The sequence below is a fragment of the Zonotrichia leucophrys genome, chromosome 4 (assembly GCF_028769735.1).
Source record: "Zonotrichia leucophrys gambelii isolate GWCS_2022_RI chromosome 4, RI_Zleu_2.0, whole genome shotgun sequence".
Classification (NCBI taxonomy): Eukaryota; Metazoa; Chordata; class Aves; order Passeriformes; family Passerellidae; genus Zonotrichia; species Zonotrichia leucophrys.
Genome location: NC_088173.1, coordinates 54553823 through 54574015, shown reverse-complemented (window position 1 = coordinate 54574015; position 20193 = coordinate 54553823). Strand labels below are relative to the sequence as shown.

The window sequence follows — 20193 nt, the reverse complement described above, 5'->3', positions numbered from 1 at the left end:
AGAGCATATCTGTCTTCTGTGAGAAACATCCTGGCTTTCAAGCATCCCCTAACAAAGAACTAAACATTTTAATCAATTGTTCCACTAGGTAATTTCTCCAAAGAATGCCTCATCCTCAGAATTTTATTAGTTACAACTTTCAGCTCTCTTTGTTTGCCAGAACAAGAAGTTGCTTAGTCATTATTTTTATGTTCTTCAAGCATACAATGATAGATGGCTGCCCCAGCACCCTCTAACCCTTTCTTACTGAGATGTGAAAGACTGAATTCTTCACCTCTCCTTGGAAAGTAACACTTCACAGCTCTACCACATTGTTACATAGTTCATAACACATAATTTATTCCTCATCACAAATACAGGAGTTTTTTAAAGCATGCCTCAAAGAAGATTAAAGCTATTCCTCACCCACTTCCCTGTTATTTTTCCACTCTTCTTCATCAGTGACACCAAGAACGAAAACCAAAATGAAGCACCATCAGAACATTTCCTGTTCTTTCCCTCAGTCTTCCCACAGCACTTCTTCCTACTTGCTGCAAGTCATTACAGACTCAACCTGATTCCATTTCCAGCAAGATTCCCATGCTCCTTTTCACCCTCAAGGAGAACTACAGTACCCCAGTAACTCCATATGATGCAAAATGCAGGAGGAGCAATGGTAATAATCACCTGCTGCTGCTGTGTCAGCAAGTGAATAATGAGGCTCCTGGGATCTCAGGTGTATTTAACCTGCAACTCACACTCTTCATTTTCCTGACAGCACACTGGTGAAGAAGGCAATGGAAGAGAAATTTATGAACTGTTCCACCAAACCAAGGGTATCAGCAGAGAGAAATGTCATTAAAGCCATAGCTCTCCCAGGTCACATCTTTGAAGACAGCACCCACATCATCACCTTTTGGCAGTGGCAGCTGAAGAAAGGTTGTGGCTGTAAAAACATGAAAGCTCTCTTCATCTGATGTGCTCTGCTTCTGGTCTGTGAGCTTCATACAGCAGCCAGCAGAAATGAGATAAGCTCATCACAGAGATCAGAAACCCTGCTTCAGGCTCTTTACTCAAAACAGAGAAGCTGAGGGCACCCCTTTCATGCTGCTTCACACCAATGGTCAGTAAAGCAGGAATCCTGTACATATAATAAACTGAATGCTTTCATTTGGTTTCATTCAAGTCCCTCAGAAGAACAATATTTACAATCAACCAGATTAAATGTTTCACATCACATAGGGAAAAAAAGTTCCAGCCTGACACTCAGTCTCCTTCCAGCCAAGGTACATTTAATAATTTGTTTTAAATGCTCTGCACTCTGCTTGCTACAGTAATTGATGTTTAAAAGGTCTTGCCTCACTTCCTGAGCATATTCAGCATCATAGAAACATGAAAGCTAATGAAGTACAGGTAGCTGATGGCAACCTATTGATGAAAAAGTTGAAAGCTTTTGTTGGACAAAGCATGCAGAGAAAGGATGAGAACAGTACAGAAAGCAGGTAACACAAAAGGGCAGGGGAGGGAAAACTGAACTGACACATAGAAAATGAAACTTCAAACAGCAAGTGCAAAGCTTTTTCACTCACTTGAAGAGAAAGAGGTTTTAAAAATCTATTAGAGAGATCTGGAAGGGGAGAATCCCAGACGCCAAACACAGAGAAGTAGAGAGAGTTCCTGAGCAAGTGATGTCCCCCACAGACCTAATGAAAGAATACAGGAAAGCGGCTGAGGTCAGGAAACCAAATATAGTTAATTCAAAAAAAGACAGACCAAAACACAACACACTACAAAAAATTGAAACCTCTCATTAACGACCATGTATTTGTGGCTTTAAGTCTTATTATTCAAATTACTTATTATTCAAATCACAGAGAGAATTTTTGAATAGGAGAACTTACAGCTGCTGAATTTAACAGCCCTAAAAATAACTAATGGCTTTCAAACACATTTTAAAAACTAATTCTGAATTTATAAAGTTAAGAAACTACTCTAATGCAACTTTCTGAAGTCTAAAAGGAAGAGAAGCATTAAACAAATTTCCCTTCGATGACATTTTCTCACGAAAACAGAAAAGCCCGTCATTCTCAGAATGCTCATCTCTCCTCTTGCCAATGGAAGCTAATTAGTAGCACAAAAGTATGACAAAAGTATCCAGAGCAGAGTGGAGCTCTGTTGTAGCTGTTTCTGTAAAAGTACGGCTTCACATACACAAGGCTCCTGAAAAGCATGCAATTAAGTAATTTAGAGACATTTGTGGACACTTTGTCTCCACTGTTTCCACTTCAGCAGTGACTCAGAGCCCTAAGGCACAGCAGCTGCACCAACTCGGGATGGAGAGGAGAACGGAAAGAGGGAAGGACAGACAGACAAGCACCCCAGCACTGTGGCATCCACTGTTACAGCCAGAGCAGCGCATGTCCTGTAGCCGTGGGCACGGTGGGTGACTATGGGACAGCTGCAATGAGGAAAGAAATGGGAGGACAATATCCAGACATTATGGTCTATGTTGCCTTGTCACACTTCAGAGGAGTGAAGATGGAGAAAGAGTCAGACAAGAAGAATCACAAAGAAAGCAGTTCCTGCAGTGCTGGCTTTAGTCACAGTAAATAAAGAAAGCCAATTTGAGCGTAATGGGCATTAGAGGTCTTCAAAAGCTGTTGATGTGCTGTTTCACAAATTATCCATTTATTGAGGGATTAGTAATACAGCATCAGTAAGCTGGGCTGTCTTTTGGTATTTTGTCTTTTTAGTTTGTTGTTGTGTTTTCTTGGTGGTTTTTTAAAGAATGTCAATGTGACCCCTCTGTGCAGCCCCATACCTTCCTCCCTTCAACACCTCCCGTCTTTTTTCCTTCCCTTGCATTCCATGTTCTTCTGCTGGGTCCAGGCTCAACAGAGGCTATAAACATTTCAGGGCTGGGATTTACAGAGCTGCAGCACAACAGGGCACCAACCTCTGCAGGAGACTCAAACTGCACTAAAGTAGAAGCAGAGGCAATGGCATGAGGTCTGAACACCCACCCACAGCTACTGACTGCCCAAACCCAAATTCTTCTGGCACTCCTGAGCCAGAGTGGGATGTGTTGCATTTCCCTGGTCCCTGCCTGCTGCCAGGCTGTGTTAGCACAGGTCTGAAGAATATTCTGTCATACACCAGTAGCTGTACTGGCCTGCTGCCAGCTCTGAACTGGGGGAGTTCATCCATCAGTCCTGCAGCACTTACACAGCCAAGCATGAATTCAGCACAGCTCCTGCAGCAGCCTTACAGAGAACACAAACATCAGAGCAGTAAATGAAATTGCTAAGAAAGGTACATGAGCACTATCTAAGGATGATTTCACATGGGTGAGTCACAGGTTAAGTTTAGCTTTCCAGAAGTCAGAATGCTGACAAAACCAAAACCAGGATTCCTGACATACAGCCAAGAGATAATAACTAACTAAAAAACAGAAAAAGATGAAAAATTGAGCTGAGACCAGAAGCTCTTCAGAAAACAAAGGTTCATGAAAACCCGATAGAAAGTCTATGCATTAGACTTTCTGGCAGCAGTTTCACCTACCAAATTCCTTTAATTCTCCACAGCAATATAAAGAGAGTATTTCAATTCTTACAATTATCTCTTTAGGAAACATTTTTAAAATTCAGCATTTAAGAGACTGAGAACCTCTGCATTGCTTGCAGAAAATAAGAAATATGAAAAATTGGCAATCTTCAGAAAATCAATTTAAAAAATACATCTACCTATAATAGTGCTGCTGCAACACAGTTCAGAAAATGGTTATTTCACTCCTTTGCTCAGAAAAGATACTATGCAAAAAGAGTGTATGAAAGATTCCAATTCTGCTTCTGCTGATGAAATGTCATTCACACATTTCACCACTGATTTCAAAAACACCAACTTCAGCCTGGACACTCACAAAATAATAAATAAGTATTATTGCTATATGCATTATGCATGAATGCCTGAGGAGCTTCCAGCTCTGCTATGATTTCCTCAGATTCTTCTGATCTATCTGCGCAGGGTGAGTATTCAGATGACAGAAATGGTAGGACATATCAATCTTCATTAAAAATTATATGGAATAAAGCATTAGGAACAGCATAACTTCAAGACTCTCTTCTGGATGAGATAAATTGTTCCAGGTAGACAGCAGAAATGACCCACATAATTCTAAACACTTCATAGTTAGCCAACATCAAAGAAAAGTGGCATTCTTAAGATGACGAAAGATATGCATTCATCAATTTTAAATTACTTGTTTTCTTCAGCTCCCTAGTCTTACAGGCTCCCATAATATATTAAGCAGTTGATCTCTGATAAAAAAAAAAAGTATGGTTTACACACTTGTGAAGTTTCTAGCAGCATTCATAACACAGAACCACATATGCAGGGTTTAGAGTTCATACTGCGAGCATTCACTGCATCTTATATCAACGTGATCACTATTTAGTTCTATTCCTGCATTGTACACATTTCACAAAAAGAGAATACTGAATATGCTCTCCCTTCAAAAATTCTAAAACTTTTAATTATATTCTTTCCAAGTTATGAAAACCAGAAATTTAGCTCCTCATAATTTTTTTGTACTAACTATGCAACTATTTCTCACCATTTTCTGTGTAGGAATAGTCAAGTGTAGGTGCTATGACAACATGATCATTTATTCCTCATCCCTGGCAGTGTTCAAAGCCAGGCTGGATAAGCCCTTGAGCAACCTGGTCTGGTGGGACGTGTCCTTGCTTATGGTGGGGGGCTGGGACTAGAGGATCTCTAACGTCACTTCCAATCCCTTAATATTCTTAATTCTTACTTTCTATTTAAATTCAAGGTTTAAAAAAAATAGAACATTTGTTCCATAGCAAATCAAACTGGTGTGTACAGCAAGAAAATTAGATTTTAAAAGAAAAAGTGAACTTCTAAGATCATGGTAAATTGTTTTTATTTTTCTATCAAGGCTTTTTGGAGACAGTTTGATCCTATTCTCTAGCACATTGGGCTCAGTGTCCTCTACCACAGGAAAAAATCAGCTGCAATATATACATATTACTTACTCATTTACTAAAACAATTGGCAGTATGTAGTGTGTACCAGCAAGCAGGTACATATTCAGCTAAAGCTTTGACAAGCTCAAGGAAGCACAGCTTACAAAATGAAGATTATAAAGAAAAGGTGTAGTAGTGAAAAGCCATTTAAAGAAATTAAGTTCTCTTTAACACATTTGTATCTTTTGAGACTATGAGAATGGTCAAGCTCCATCACACTGGACACAAACCCAAATTGCTCAGCTTTCTTCACATTCTCCTGCAGTCATACAGAAAAAGAGACCCACAACATTTTTGAGCATGATCTTCTAGTATACCAGTCAAATATCCAAGTCATATAGTTTCCCCTCATTAGTACTCACTGCCCAGAAATCAATATTCAGTAATACACACAGCAAGGAACCTACTGAGAATAAAAGCCAAGCTATTTTGCTGCATAATGTACATCAAGGATATGACTTATTAAGACAAAATTCACAAAACGAGTAACCAAGAAACTTCCTTATGAAACATTAAAAGTATGTTTTGTTCTGTAGCCAATCCTCCTGACACTGTAAACTGTCTACACTCCAAAGCTGTCCCTGTTCATAAATATTGAACACATGTTCCTGATGTATCTCCTAAACAATTTGGCACTGTCACTTCTTAGAAGACAGAACACCTTTATGTTGCAAAGAATAAAACAACATGTGGCTCTTACTTTTCAGAGTATTTTTGTCATTTGTATCTGAAAGACCAGAATAATTCCAACCATGAGAGCACAATGAAAAGGATGCTATCAATTATGCTGGCAAGCTTGTATGTGTGTCACATAGACAAAAATGAAACATAGCTGCACCAAAACACACAGAAGGGATTACCAACCTAGCATACAAGCAAGATGATGTTGGTTGGCTGAAAATACCTAACACCCTTTCCATCATCTTTCATAGCAGGAACCCCTCTAACTGTGGACACCTTTGCGGTCCATCTACTATCCTCACCCTGGAAAAGGAAAAGATAGCTTAGAAGGTTAAGCATGTTAGTGAGTGTTGACTAATGGGCATCTACTTTATTCACTGCAATGCTCTGCCTCTTTAGAGGTGAACAAAATAGAAACTGAGGAAAGAAAAGGAAGCAAGAGACATATGCACCAACTTTATAAAAACATTAAAAAACTTCAGCCCCAGATACATATTCAAACAAGATAACAAATCCTGTTTTATAGGTTTAGAAATAAACCTGTTATAAAAATAAACCTTTTTATTTTTATTCTGCAAGAATATTTACCTTTTTAATCCATAATGTATCTGAAAATAGTCCAGTAAATTTTTTCAACCTAGCTAGATACTAACTATCCCTGAAATAAATTAATGCTGAAGTGAGCTTAAAAAAATCTTTAATCCTGTTCTTCTTAACAGTCACAAAATTATTTTCAGGATAAGCCTTCTCAAAGCCTGAGTTGCTATACAGTTATAAAAGCAAGGACCTATGTGCAATTTATAGAGATAAGTTCCCAATTATCAGGGAAAGGCAGAAAATAATAATGCTGTTAGTTACCCTTCAAGAAAGAAAATTCCATCCATGGTTCTGTAACTTTTCGGCTTCTACAGATTTTGTGGTTGCATATTTTTGCCTTTAGCCTCACTTACCAGGAGGTAATGATATGACTGCATAAACAACATTTGCTCATCCTCACATAAGACCTTTTTATAAAATTCACCTGAAGGACAGATGACCTTTAGCAGTGGCATGTTTCTGTCAAGCCTTTCAACAGCACCAGGAGTGCTTCTTTGCTCTAGCAAGTGGTCCCAGCAATCACAGGTACATGGTATCTTTCTGGCAGCACTACAAACTGTCACACCTTAGACTCTGATCCAGCTGTTTTCAAAATACACTGCTGAACAGTAATGCTGGCACTCAGCAGGGGCTCTCTTTTCTAGGACAAAAGCCACCCTTTTGAAAGCAGAATTTGTTAAGCAATAGTAGAATACTGTGTTTCAGTATTTTCTTGCACACCAAGAAGTTAACTTTCACATAGTGAACCACAGAGAGACAAAGCAGAGTGTTCATTTGGATTGCAAAACTTGCATGTCTAAGGCCTAGATGATGTTGTGACTTCTACAAGTGAATCAATATGAAACATAATGGCTCTCCCTTCACATAGATGATTGTCTAAAATAGTTCAAAAACCTAAGGTAGCTCAGTAATATGTGTAAACAAACACCACAAAAAAAACAATAAAGAGGAGATAGTCAAAACATATTCAAAGGTTTGGCTGATGATAAAATAATAAATGTGATGTAATAGCAGTGAATTCTTACTCTTCTAAAGCCTGATGCATGTTCCCAGGTTCTTCAAAGGACAGAATATCAATGATTTGGTCATTCATAATTATATCTTCACTAAAGAGATCACCTGAATTAAATTGAGAATGCTCCAGTTTGTGATTTTGGCTTAGATCAGGCTGTGTCTCCTACAAAAAAGAAAAAAAGGGAGAAAAAGTAGCAAACTTTAGATTATAAAAGAATGTATAATGAGTCTAATTTTAGATCTAATCTGATCTAATTTTATTGCAGTTTAACCCTGGGTGAGAAGGTTTCTATTTATCAGCAGACTGTAAAGCTAGAAAGAGTAGAAAGAGGTGCAATCAGGTATGTATCTGAAATCAAATATACTACTTTTATCTCAGACTGATCTATTTAGTATATATCTGATCTGGAATACAGATTAAGAAATGGAGAACACAGAACACTTGTGAAAGTCATCTAGGAAGTTGTCTTCCACTTCAAACTTTCTAGGTAATTAAAAAAAAATTGCCATACTATACAAATTACATATGGCAACATTACAGCATTATTAGGTGAACAATATGGAAAAAGGAATCCTATCCACAATGGAAGTGACTCAGTTCACAGAGACTTCAGATTGAGGGCTAATACTATTGTGTAAAAACCCCACTATAAATATCTGCTGCTAGACCAAGCTGGACCTTTTTTGCTAATTCATTATCACTATTTCTTTTGTATCCGTTTAATTTAAAGAGATTTATTTTTCAGACCTAAAATAAATAAAAGTTACTGATGGTGTAATTTTCAACAGCAGAAAGGCTGTAAGTGATTTGTGAGCTACTCTGGTCAGCCCAGAGGGATGAGAGATCACCACTCTTTTGGCAAACAAGGGGTTCAAAGCTCTCAGCACACCTCTCTTAGGACTGCTCCAATCACTGCAGTAGTCTCACTAAGATCTCTAGCTCCCTCCCAATGAATTTGTTATACTTTACATAAATACAAAAATAACAGTAAGAATGGCTGGAATTGCACCAACTTGATTAATATCTGTCGGACTCTGTATTTTCTTTCTCTGCTGCAATATATACTGAAATACTTAAAAATGGAACAGAGCAACGAAAATACTTCATTCTCAATCCTATTTGCTTTGCTTAATCACTGAAGATATATATTATTGCACATTGAAGAAACTAAGACCAAAACTCAAATCCCTATTCCTGATAATCAGAAAAAAATTGCACCAAAGTTGCTGTGTTCAAAATAAGTTGTCTACTCCCTTGGCAACTTCTTATAACCCAGAGACATCCTGCTTCTTATTCTGAGGGATGGAGGGGAGGAAGAGAGAAATATGGAAAGACATGAACAGGCAAAGGGTAATCCTCCTCAGATTCAGAGCCAATACCCAGGTACTGACAGCAGGTTTTTTTGATCAGGGTATCACTCTTACACTCACCTCTAAACCTGACTGCACTAAAGTTTAGAGGATGTAGAGATTACATTATCTGTGAGCCAAATTCATCACTTGGTGGATTCTTATTCATATTCAAAAACTCTACAGACAATCTTAGCAAGTTAAATCATCACATATGATCAGTAAAAAAATTTAAATAACCTACCCTGACAGACAGTATAACTCACCTGGTTTTTACAGAAACTCCACTTTAATATTTGGGTTCGGTAAATGATGAAAAAGACAACACATGTCAACACAAGGGAAACGAAAAAAGCAATGAAGAATGCTGAAGCACTGATGGCATGGCTGTATAAAATCTGAAATTAAAAGATCATTTAATTAAAATGCTATCTCTAATATGTAAAAAGGTCAGATCATAACCGTAATTCAAACACTGTAACTGTAAGGAAACTTTAAATTATTTTTAAATGGCTTCATACAACTTCAGGATTTCTCAGCTCTATGCTCTTACTACATTTTGATGAATATTTTCAAACAAGTGTGTATTTCCAATAGGTTTCCAAGTCAGCACAGTTTGCTATGTTCACCTTGTCCAAATTCCTGTGAATTTCAAGCAAGAGAACCCCACAGACTAAATTTTTTTGCTTTGACTTTTGGGTGCCCTGTACTTAATAGCTTATTTTCCAAAGCTGCCACTATTCTAAGAAGTCTCATTGAAATTTCTGGCATTTGATGTTGCTCACAGGCTCTGGAAAGTCAGTCAGAGGTTGGCTACTTTAATTAATGGCCATTTCTTGATTCAATGAAACTGAGAAAAACCATAGGGAGAAAGTACCAATATGAGTTCAGAATAAACATGCAACTGACACCCACCCAATCTGTGTGCAACCTTGCAGCTTCTGCATTAGCCTGAGTCAGAAAAGGCTGGCAGAACCATAAGCCACAAACAACTTTTTAGACCTTTCACTTTAGCTCTTAACTTAATCTTTAAACTGAATTGCATTAAAAATTAATTTTTACTTCATGCTCTACGTAGCAAAAGTTAATTCAGTGTTTGTTTAGTTCTATGAGATCTTCCAATGGAAAACATAGCACAGCTATTGGTATAATGTTTCACCACTGATCATTCTGCTGGGGCTAGGAACTGTAAATAATTAACATGCTGCTTGTAAGCTGGGTTTGGTTTTTTCTTGGAACAGAAACCTGACAGCATTCCACAGAGTCAATGGTAATTCTGCATAGGAAATGATATTCAAACATGGCCCACAATTTGAAAATAATTTATTGTAATTTGACACCTCTGTCACATCAGGCCTCTGAGATCCTTCCACTTTCAGGGAACAGGAGATGCCACAGATAATACTAAGGAAAAAACGCTGCTTTGAAACTCCATCATTTTGTCTGAACCCACTTGCATTTGTCTAATTTCCATGCACTCTGTGAAATTTAAGGATCTCTTGAGGCTTCTGGGGAAAGCAAGGGTCTGGTGAGGATATGGATTTGTGAAGCTGGAAAGAGGCTGCTTTTCTTTTGGTGAAGAAAAAGCACCGGCTATGGAATGACTGTGCTTCCTAAGAGGTGAGACCCATGGTGAGACAGTCAGTCTGCATGAGGGAAGGCATTTTGGTCTGTGCTTTCATATTTAAAGAAAATGGGCTCTGGAAGGACAGTCCATGTCATTGGGGGGCTGTCAGTCCAAGCAGAACACAGCAGGTGCTTTAATGCCATCTGAAAGCAGCACAGCAGATGGTGCAGGGGAGGTGCCAGAGCCCTGGCTCAAGTCAAGCCCAGTGTTGGCCCTGCAGAATGACCTTCAAACCACAGACACATCAGCAGGCCTGAAAAGCCATTCCTGAAGCCAGCCTCTAAAGCCATCCCACCAGTGGGAAGAGGCATTACAGGCCCAAGAACTGATATGCTCCCACTGCTTTGTATGGTGCTGAGGGAAGCAAGCTTCATGAAAATCAGTGTAAAGGAATTATCATCATCTCTCCCATGCAACAGGCTTAGATGGGAGAGCTTCCCTTTTCACCAGCATCCCATTCAGCATCAAAGTCCCCCAGCCAAGGGCAGAGGCACAAAGTACTGACAGGCCCCGAAGCGCTGTGGGATGGCATCTGGCACGGACACTCAGATGAGCAATACTCATATTTTTTTCATAACCCACAAAATTACCCTGTTCCAGGCAAGCAAGCACTTTCTTCCAGTGGCACAGAATAGAAAGGGTTTGTAAAACTTTAAAGAACAGCACAGTATCTAAGTGCTCAAACAAATCATGTGAAAGCTGATGGGACCAATGTAGCATGACACTGTCATGACCATGTAATTAATTCTTCACTTGTCATTCCCAAATACTGCCCACTTAGTCACATATGTGCCTTGGCTTTAACATATCCATGAACAGGCTTAAATAATTACTTCTAATAAATAAATCTGAGATGGAGAGCATTTATGACAGCTGACAATATGAATGAAATAAAATATAACACACCTTCTCCAGCTAATCCTAATTTTCTTGCACAAACTGGTTTCATTCCAAAATACCTCATGTTTGGCCACAGCCCAAAGTCAAATATTGTGCATGTGAAACATCATGTTTTAAATAATTCCTAAGCTTTATTTTTTAAAAATTTATGGTATTTTCCACACATCTTTACCACATGTTTTAGTTACAAAGCCTGTTGATTTACTATGTTCAAATGCAGCTGAGCTAATTTTACCTACCTACAGAACAGTTCACAAGAACTTTTTGAGGTCCAGCTATCAAATTCAAATTGGAAAAATAATAAGCACAGTAAAAAGGCTTTATGTATAATAACAGATTGCAGAAATTTTCATGGTCAGTTGAGACCAATGTAGCTTACAGTCTTGGCTTAAGACATTAGCAACTGCTGCAAATCAACTCACAGCAAATTTTACAGAAAACATTCATGAGGTTATTTTTCTAACCCAGTCAGCCGCCTCATGGTTTACACCTCTAAGAGTTTCCAAAAAATAGATTTATGGCAAGTCCATTTGTAATTCTTAGCTATACAAATGTCCAATCCTTTTAAATATTACTAGATCTTTACCCAGGGACTATGAGTTCTCTAGCTTATGTATAGTTTTAGTTCCTACCATGTTTAATCATGGCTTTCATTTTAACAGAATGGGCACTTGATCTTCAGTTACAAGACAGCCAGGTCTGGACACGTTATCTATTACAATAATAAAAGCTGAGAAGGCAGAGATCCCAGCAGAAGAGAATACTGGAACAAGAGGCTCCTGTGCCAAATCTCCCAAAAGATTGCTTATTCTAAAGGCAGAGAGAAACTCATGGGACAGGTCCATGGAAGGAATGAGTGGTCTAGTCTTCAGGACCTATTCAGGCAAGCCCTATCCACATGCACAGCTACAGCAAAATGTTCTATGGTGAAACAAACTGCTTCTGCCTGAACACAAATAATCCCAATACTCTTGCCAACCAAGCCACAGCTTCTTTAAAAACAACCCCTTGCAACAGCAGCCTGTCAAATTAATGAGAGGCTGGGGGAGCAAAACAAGTTTGGGGAAGGGATTACTCTAGCAATGAAACTGATGGATGAAGTAGAGAGTTTTTTAATAAAAAAACTATCTAAAAGAATAATAGTGCTGCAATCAATGTAATTTTGAAGGTTTATTTGGCCTGTTAAAACCTATGTTTCAGAAATACTTCAAAAGCCAAGAACAGAAAGTCATATTGGAAGAATGACTAGTTAAAAAATGAAAGGAAGCATTAACTATGCCACTCTTTCCACAGTTTTATTTGTCAGGCTTGAGTATCAGCATCATACAGAAACCTTTCCTCAACAAGTGGAGGACACTTTTAATCTTTTGGAAAAAAAAAAGTTTTCTCATGGTGGTTAGGCACAGCAGCAGGTGAGCATAATCCCCATCACAGTTTCCGCCTGGACAATTTTTCAAATGTAGGAACATGGCAAGGAGCATAATGGGATTTTTAGATTTTTTGTACTAAATATTTCTGGTTTAAGACAAAAAAAAAAAAAGACCCCTTATGTTTAGCCCTGTTTTCTTCTCAAAATCTGAGAAGGCAGAACCTGTGTGTGATTACTAGCCAATAGCTGAGTGATGAGACACAAGTACACATGTACATCCTTAGCTCCTAGGATTTACTTTAGATTGTGCAGAAGTATAAGCAGGAGAGTCAATCTAATATCAAATCACGGAATTTACCTTGGTCTTTTCTTCTTCTGTTATGGTAAGTGATGCTGTCAATGACACAAGATGTGTTTTATTCTGAGAGAGATACAAAAAAATTACCTGTATTAAAAAAAAAAAAGCAGAATCCACTGGCAAACAGCCTAGAGTCTCTAGAAAAGCTTCTCCTTAGAAGGTTAGCTATACTTCTCATTAAGCTTAAAGCTGAAATAAATCTGATAGGAAAACGCAGTGTACTTAGGGGTAACACTAAAAGACATGGAAGCAGCTGCTCTGTGGGATTCACTCCCCATATCCCAATGCACAAAGTATTACATTTTTCTTTGCCTATAACATCTGGGTTGGCTGAGAATGTACAGAACAGGAGCCACAGTCTCCACAAATCTCTACTTTTACCATGCCATGCCCTGTTTTTTAAAGTTTTCCTCTCTACCGCTCTAGCACCACTCCCATTCATGTGGAACACCTTTTCCTCCAAAACCAAGGAGAAAGGCAATTGAAATGAAAATATATCTGCAGGTTATAATTACATGTAATTATGAAAATCACAGAAAAATCATCAAGTCATATTTAAGAACTGAAAATTTTTACTTTGGCAGAAACCACTTGTCCTGTCTCCTACTCAAAGCCAGGCTAATTCCAGCATTAGAACCAGTTGTTTCAGAGCCTGATGCAACAGAGTTCTCAAAAGTCAGCAAGGATGGAGATTTGTCAGCTTCTCTGAAAAATCTTTCAGACACAGAAAACTCTTTACTAAAAGGTGTCTTATGAGCAATGAGATTTTTCCATGGCTGCAACTTTTTTTTAGTTATTATAAAAATATGGCAAAACTTTCAATCTCTCTGAGACTTCAGCAATATTCATGTAAGTCTGTGGGACATTTATTTCCAGGGCAAATGAATAATCTGCAGAGAAATATGAAAAGTATAAAGAAAGGCTACAAGACAACACACAAAAATACTTTACTTAAGGAGATCTAGGACTTCTTAAGCTATGAAGAATAATTAATGCATTTACAAATTCATGGTAAACAATCAGAGAGCCCAAGAGTTTCATTTCATACATGATGGCATCATTGTTTAGGGAGGCTAGAACCACCTTGGAGTCTATTTTTTTTACAAAACTTGGGAGGAGCAGAATAAAATTGTGAATAAAATACCTGTGATGAACTGAAAGTTAGCTTCGCAGGCAGTGTCAGGACCCTGCCGTGCCTCATTTCTTCTGAATCGAGAAGTGCAGAGTAGTTGATTGCAAAGTGTTCTCCACCTATTAAAACAGGGATATGGAGAGATTTGCTTTCTTCCATGAAAGCAAAGTACTGACACTTCCATGAAGATTTCTCAAAGATCCCTGGGGAAGGCTTGGAACAGCACTGGAGCTTCTCCTTTCTGTCACAGCAGATGCCACACATCCAGAGCCGACAGTTCACGGCCACCTGAGCTCAGCAACATCCTTCATATCTGCTGCCTCTTAAGAATTCAAGCAAATTCAGCCCAGGATCTGGAAACTGCATTAAATGATGCCCTGACCTACCCAAAACCATTATTTTTTGATACCAAAAGTCACATGAGATTATTTTAAAATATTTTTATTATAAAATGGATTGCCTAAATTTTAACTACTAACTTGTTCTCTCCTTATTGAAACCAAAGAGAAATATGACAGAATTCAGCTGAATTTTCATTTACAATGCACTGAAGTATGGAAAAATTATTATGGCCAAAATTGAGCACGACAAGGTACCTAGGCAAGGTATGGGCTGACTTCAGCATTAATATAGCCATGACGAAACTTCAAACTATGCAGAAATCTAGTCTGCTGGGTTTTTTCCACTTCAGTATTTTTCACACTGATTTGTCTGGAAAATCTAGTTTCAACTCCAGATTCAGTAATTATAAATAAATTATGTAGCAGCTCCAACTTGGCTTATCAGATATGAAAGCCATTTTTCTATTCTTTTTCAGGGATAATAGTTTTCAGGAAATCTCTGTGGAAAACCATCAATTTCTTCCCATTTCCAAAAAGACCAGTCCTACAACCTCTGCTCAAACTGCTGTTAACGGGAATGGAGTTTGGCTATCCAATTGCAATCAGATAGCAGCCTCAGGCCTATTTATTTTCCTTTTCTACATGGAAATCTTTCACCATAAAACTATCATAACCAGAGATACTTCCATCATAAAGAGAAATCAGTGAACACTTCTGAAGCTCCTGGAGAAATGCTGTGACTCCCAAAAGAAAGCTGCTAATTTTCGACAAGCTTGTGATTAGGAAAATGGAGATGAAAAAATCAAGAAAGATAAAATTTAATGCATGTGCACTGATTGAACTGCTACCAATTAGAAAAGGAACAATCTGACTTCACAACTGGAAGAGGTTTATTTCTCTATTACTTGCTTTGACTTCATAATTTGTTCAGTTTGGAGAGAACCCATACTGAGAAGAGCTGCCTTATTTCTGGTGAATCATCTTCCCTGTATGTATGGCCTTTTACAATTCCAATGCACCTCAATACCTGAGCAAGCTGAGCTGCTATACTTGTCTAAAAATGCCTCAAAAATATGATTAAAATGCCTTTTGCAGAAATTTTTAAAAATACCCAAAATTAACAAATACAATTGTGAAAGACTCTCTCTCTCTTTCATTTTTGATGGCAACATTTACAAAGTAAAGGAGGCTCAGTTCTGTGCCTGGAAGACTAGAAGAAGTTCAAAGGCAGGAGTCAAAATAGCTAACAGTGAGCTGACAGAATTGGAAACTGCAGCCTAAAACCTTTCCCAGACTTTTTCACCTGTATTAACTCATAATCAAACAATTTACACCACTGTAATTAATTAATTAAATAAATAAATACATAAAGAAATACTGTGATTTTAACAGATGCACTCTGACATATTTTATGAGGGGTATTTTACTGCATTTTGTTACCTTGCAAGAAACTTTTCCTGTAAATCTGTATGCCATTTGTGGTCTTATTCCCACTGTTTTTTTGAACATGTAGACCAGTGATGTTGTCCATGATGATAAGATCTGTGATGTTTGTTGACAGCAATGTGTTGGTGTTATTAATCACAAGTGTAATGTATGCAGTTTGAGGGTCATGTTCAACATCCACCTGAAATCAGAAATATTAGTATTAATGGTGCAAGATAGCTGTATGGGCATCTTAACAGTAAAATTCATAGCCTTGATTACAAATAAAACTTCATTATTTGTGCAGACTTATTTTTTGAAGGTATTCTGAGTGATCTGCAAATGAAACTACACTCTGATCTCACATTCCCAGTGAGATTTTAATCTTTGGTATGTCAAGCTGTTGCTTGGAGACAGTGGCAGAAAGCCAGAAGGTGGAAACTCAGCTCATACACGACCAGAAGCATAATCAAATTCTGAATATCCCCATGATACTGCATACAACACAAAACTGGATCACAACTTCATAACTAGAGTTTGGAAAATTCTTAAATTTTTACCTATGTACCACAAGGATGTTTTTTTTTTACAAGCTTCTTCACTGCAAAGTAATTCTCTCCATGCAGTTTTGGTCTCTATTTTCCTTTCTTTCACAGCAACCCCATTCTCTGAAGGACACTGGCTGTCTTGACTTGCCCTTCTCACGTGAGGACAGATGGAGTCCCCAGTGAACTTGGGAGTCCATGGCTCTGCTTCCAATTAGCAGAGCCATGTAAATCTTTACAGGATCTATAATACTATGGTGATCTATAGTATATTCATGATGACTTATGAGGTTTAAATAATGACACTAAATTCATAGTCCTTTAACTGACAGAATTATGATTCAGGCCAAACTTTTCTCTTTTTAGATCTTCCTTTTAAGGAAACATCTACACTGTATCTGGACACCCGCAAATATAACATAATAAAGCAGTCCTCATGAAAAATTAGTTCTAAAAATATGAATTGTGAAAGACTTCATGGTATCCAGAGTTCATGGCATCCATAGGGTTCAATACATGTAGCTATGGTCTTATTGTGCACTGATCTCTGCATTTCTTACTAGTTCAGCATAGAACCAGATGACAGTTTTAGAAATTAAGGGATGAAATTCCCAACTATTTATTGTACTAGAAGCTGCAAGCAATGTATAAAAATGTATGTATCAATGTATGCGTAAAAATAGGCTTATTATTATATATTATTAGTTATCTTCCTGAGGAAACCATTGCCGATATCATATGCTTGTATATCATGAGTTACACCCCAGCTTCTGAGAGTTAAAATCAACAAGTATTAAAAATATGTTTTGGTCAGATTTTCTCTCTCCTGGTTTCTGAACTGGCATGATGCAGCCAAGATGCCTTTTAACATTTCATGTGCAATCACAAAGTCTAGATACCTGCTTTAAAAAGCAAAATCAAAATGAAACAAGAAAAAAGTCTCAAAACCCCATTTCTCATTAATATTAAATCCATGTTTTTCATTCCTTACTTTTGACTGGTAATCAGACTTCAGCGCAATTGCAAAGGGGTTGAAAGAATTTGGATTTTTTCACCTCAGATCAGCAGATGAGAATCAAGCAACTGGTATGGTTGGCAGTTCACTTCAGGTACCTGGGAGAGTGGCATGAAAGAACCACAGCAAGAGCATGGACACGACAAGAGAAAAGAGACGAGGAAGGAACTGCCACAGAAATTGAAAGGAATGGAGGATCCTTGTTAGGAGTAAGTTAGAACAACTAGAAACAGGAAAGAAAGGAGAAAAAAGATTAAGCCTTCCAATGCACGAAGGCTTAGGAGATTAAGAAACAAACCAGGTAAAAGTGTTAGAAGACAAGCAATTAAATTTAAAGGTTTATTTCAGCCCTGTTAAGGATTATTGTCACTGTGTTGTACTGTTACAGAAAAGTTCACATCATACCACGGAATGAAGCTCTTGAAGAAACATTTCTGGAAAGAAGGAAGACAGTGGGGGCTGGAAGGGAAGCACTGGTAAAACTTAAACACTTCAGTTTCAATAAGCCTATTTCTACATCAAGATGTTGGAAATATTCTGATTCCAAGAAGCAAACATGAGACACCTCCATGCTCTGAGGAGCGACTCATTGTAGGAGGAGGAAAATGCGCAAAATGCACTTTTCTCTATTTTAAACAGCTAAAGAGCACCATATGGCCAGTCTGTCTCTTAGCATGAAAGCATTTGTTCACTTGAAATAGGACTGAAGCAGAAGACAATGTAAGCCAAGGAAAATTAAATGTGAACTGCATTTGCAGGGGGAAGACAATCACATATAATTGTATAGTTTTCAGTAATTTACAACTAATAGCACTACAAAAGTATTTTCTGATAAAGACAGCATCTATAACACATTACCTTTAATCTCCTACAGCAGTTATTTTGCAGCTTTTAATGAGCCTGTGTGAGGCTGTTGTAAACAGCAGAAAAAAAAAAAAAAGATGGGACTGTTTCAAAGCCTGTTCTTGAGAGGCTTTGCTATAAAAACTGGAGATCCACAGACAGAAAAGCAGAAGATTCTTTGTTACTACTTTTGTGTCTGAAATGCTTACTTCTCAGTCTCATTAATCATGATAGGCTGCCATTTCAATAACAACATCAGAGGTAATTAGCACCATGAGATGTGATGCATATTCATTCTTCTCTACACAGCTGATCTGGTGAAGGTTATAATGTCACCTCTTCTGTACTGGTTACTGAATCCTCTACCCTCAGGCACCATTTCAGGGGCTGAATTCAGGTTGGTCCTAAAGTTGGATGTGTTCTCTCTCTCTCTCTCCAGGAGACAGCTAAGATGAACTGACTGTAATTATAAAAATTCATACCTGCTTCATCAAGTGCAAAGAAAGGGAAAATAAAAAAAGGGGGGAAAAAAGGAAAAATAACAATCTAATAAAAATGAAATGGGAAGTTTAAAAAATTTCCTTATCTTTGCTCCTTACAAGCATTTACGCAAGTCAAATGAAACCTTTTTCCATGAAATACTGTGCTGCAGGTGAGTCCCATTGAATACTCAGACATGACACAATAGCTTTGCTATGATTGTGTGTTAGGATGCCCAAACACACAATGGGCAACAGAGGGGTCAGTGCTTCATCCTTCAAAAGTCCACACTTGACCCAGGTAGGGCACCCATGGCAGGACCAGGGGAATATCTCAGAAGGTTTATCTCATCTTGTAAAATTTGTCTATCTCTACCCAGTCTCTTGGCTGATTACTCTGGAGTTATTGAGGTTTGCTCATTTGCAGTTTTAGAAATTAACAGTCAGGTTTTTACTTCATTTTTCCACAATCCAAAATGCCCTGAAGCCTGAGATTTCACTGACTTCTGTTTTGAATCAACATTGCAAAACAATGCCTCTCAGAGAGTAGGACCATTGTAACATCAAAATGCACATACTGCCAAAAACTTAGCATGGGCACAATCAGGTTCCCACTTTTGAAAGGTCATTTGGACACAAACTTCCTACCAACAAGAGAAATGTAAGAAAACTCACCATGCCACATTTCTGAAGGGTTATTCCAAATTCAGAAGACACTGACATATTGGACACATCTTCAGGCTACGGAGGAAGGGGAAAAATCTACATAGTGTATGCAAACCCAATTTACAAACTTCAGCAACAAGTTAAATTATATAAATAAATAAATAATAAAAAACATATAGAGGTACCAACAGGCTTCCAATTTAGGAGTTTTGTTATCCCAACAGTTTAATCTTTTTTCTAGTCCAAATGTGTAAAAACTACTTATTCCCACAAGTATTAGATTAGAATCTTATTGATATATTCATCTTTTGACTATCTTGATTCACAAAAAAAACCACACAATGCATAAAGTTCATCAGACTATACAGCTTCTTTTCATTACTAAGTGTCAATCAGAATTTACACAGCAATCACACAGCTGTACCACTCACAGGAATTCTTTGGAAATCCCAAAACTATTTGGTGCTGCTGAAGTCAGGTCAAATGAACACAATCATCTGAGACAGAACTAGAAATGTACTAACTGGATAGTCAATTCCCAACATTCAGTTTTACAGAATTGCTACAATCCTGACAAACACTGAAACTGGCAAAGCATCTGTTACTGACCGGGAGGCGGCTGAGGTCAGACTCCCGTTTGAACAGCACCTTCTTGGTCCAGGAGGGGATCAGCGCCAACAACGAATGGCTCCAGGGGCTGTCCGGGGCTGCCGAGCTCAGCACCTGGCCAGGGGCTCTGCTGGCCTGAATGGCCTCAGGTAAAGGCACTGCTGAAAACCAAGGCAACATCCAGCATCAGAGCTCAGGCTGGGTTCTGCATGGCAGCA

General features: G+C 38.1%; 1 protein-coding gene across 7 annotated transcripts in view; it reads right to left on the bottom strand.

Moving 5' to 3' along the window:
- EVC2 (EvC ciliary complex subunit 2) overlaps positions 1-20193 on the bottom strand; it is a 60528-nt gene that overhangs the window by 31623 nt on the left and 8712 nt on the right. For 3 of the 7 annotated variants that reach the window (XM_064711770.1, XM_064711773.1, XM_064711771.1), the window contains exons 3-9: positions 19976-20136; positions 19376-19441; positions 15834-16020; positions 14065-14171; positions 12921-12983; positions 8933-9064; positions 7328-7479 (exon numbers count right to left, since the gene is read on the bottom strand). In XM_064711770.1, the coding sequence (XP_064567840.1) occupies positions 7328-7479; positions 8933-9064; positions 12921-12983; positions 14065-14171; positions 15834-16020; positions 19376-19441; positions 19976-20136 (868 nt within the window). Of the gene's footprint in view, positions 1-7327; positions 7480-8932; positions 9065-12920; positions 12984-14064; positions 14172-15833; positions 16021-17354; positions 17681-19375; positions 19442-19975; positions 20137-20193 lie in introns of those variants that run through there. The other 4 variants (XM_064711772.1, XM_064711774.1, XM_064711775.1 and 1 more) reach the window with 4 other exon arrangements.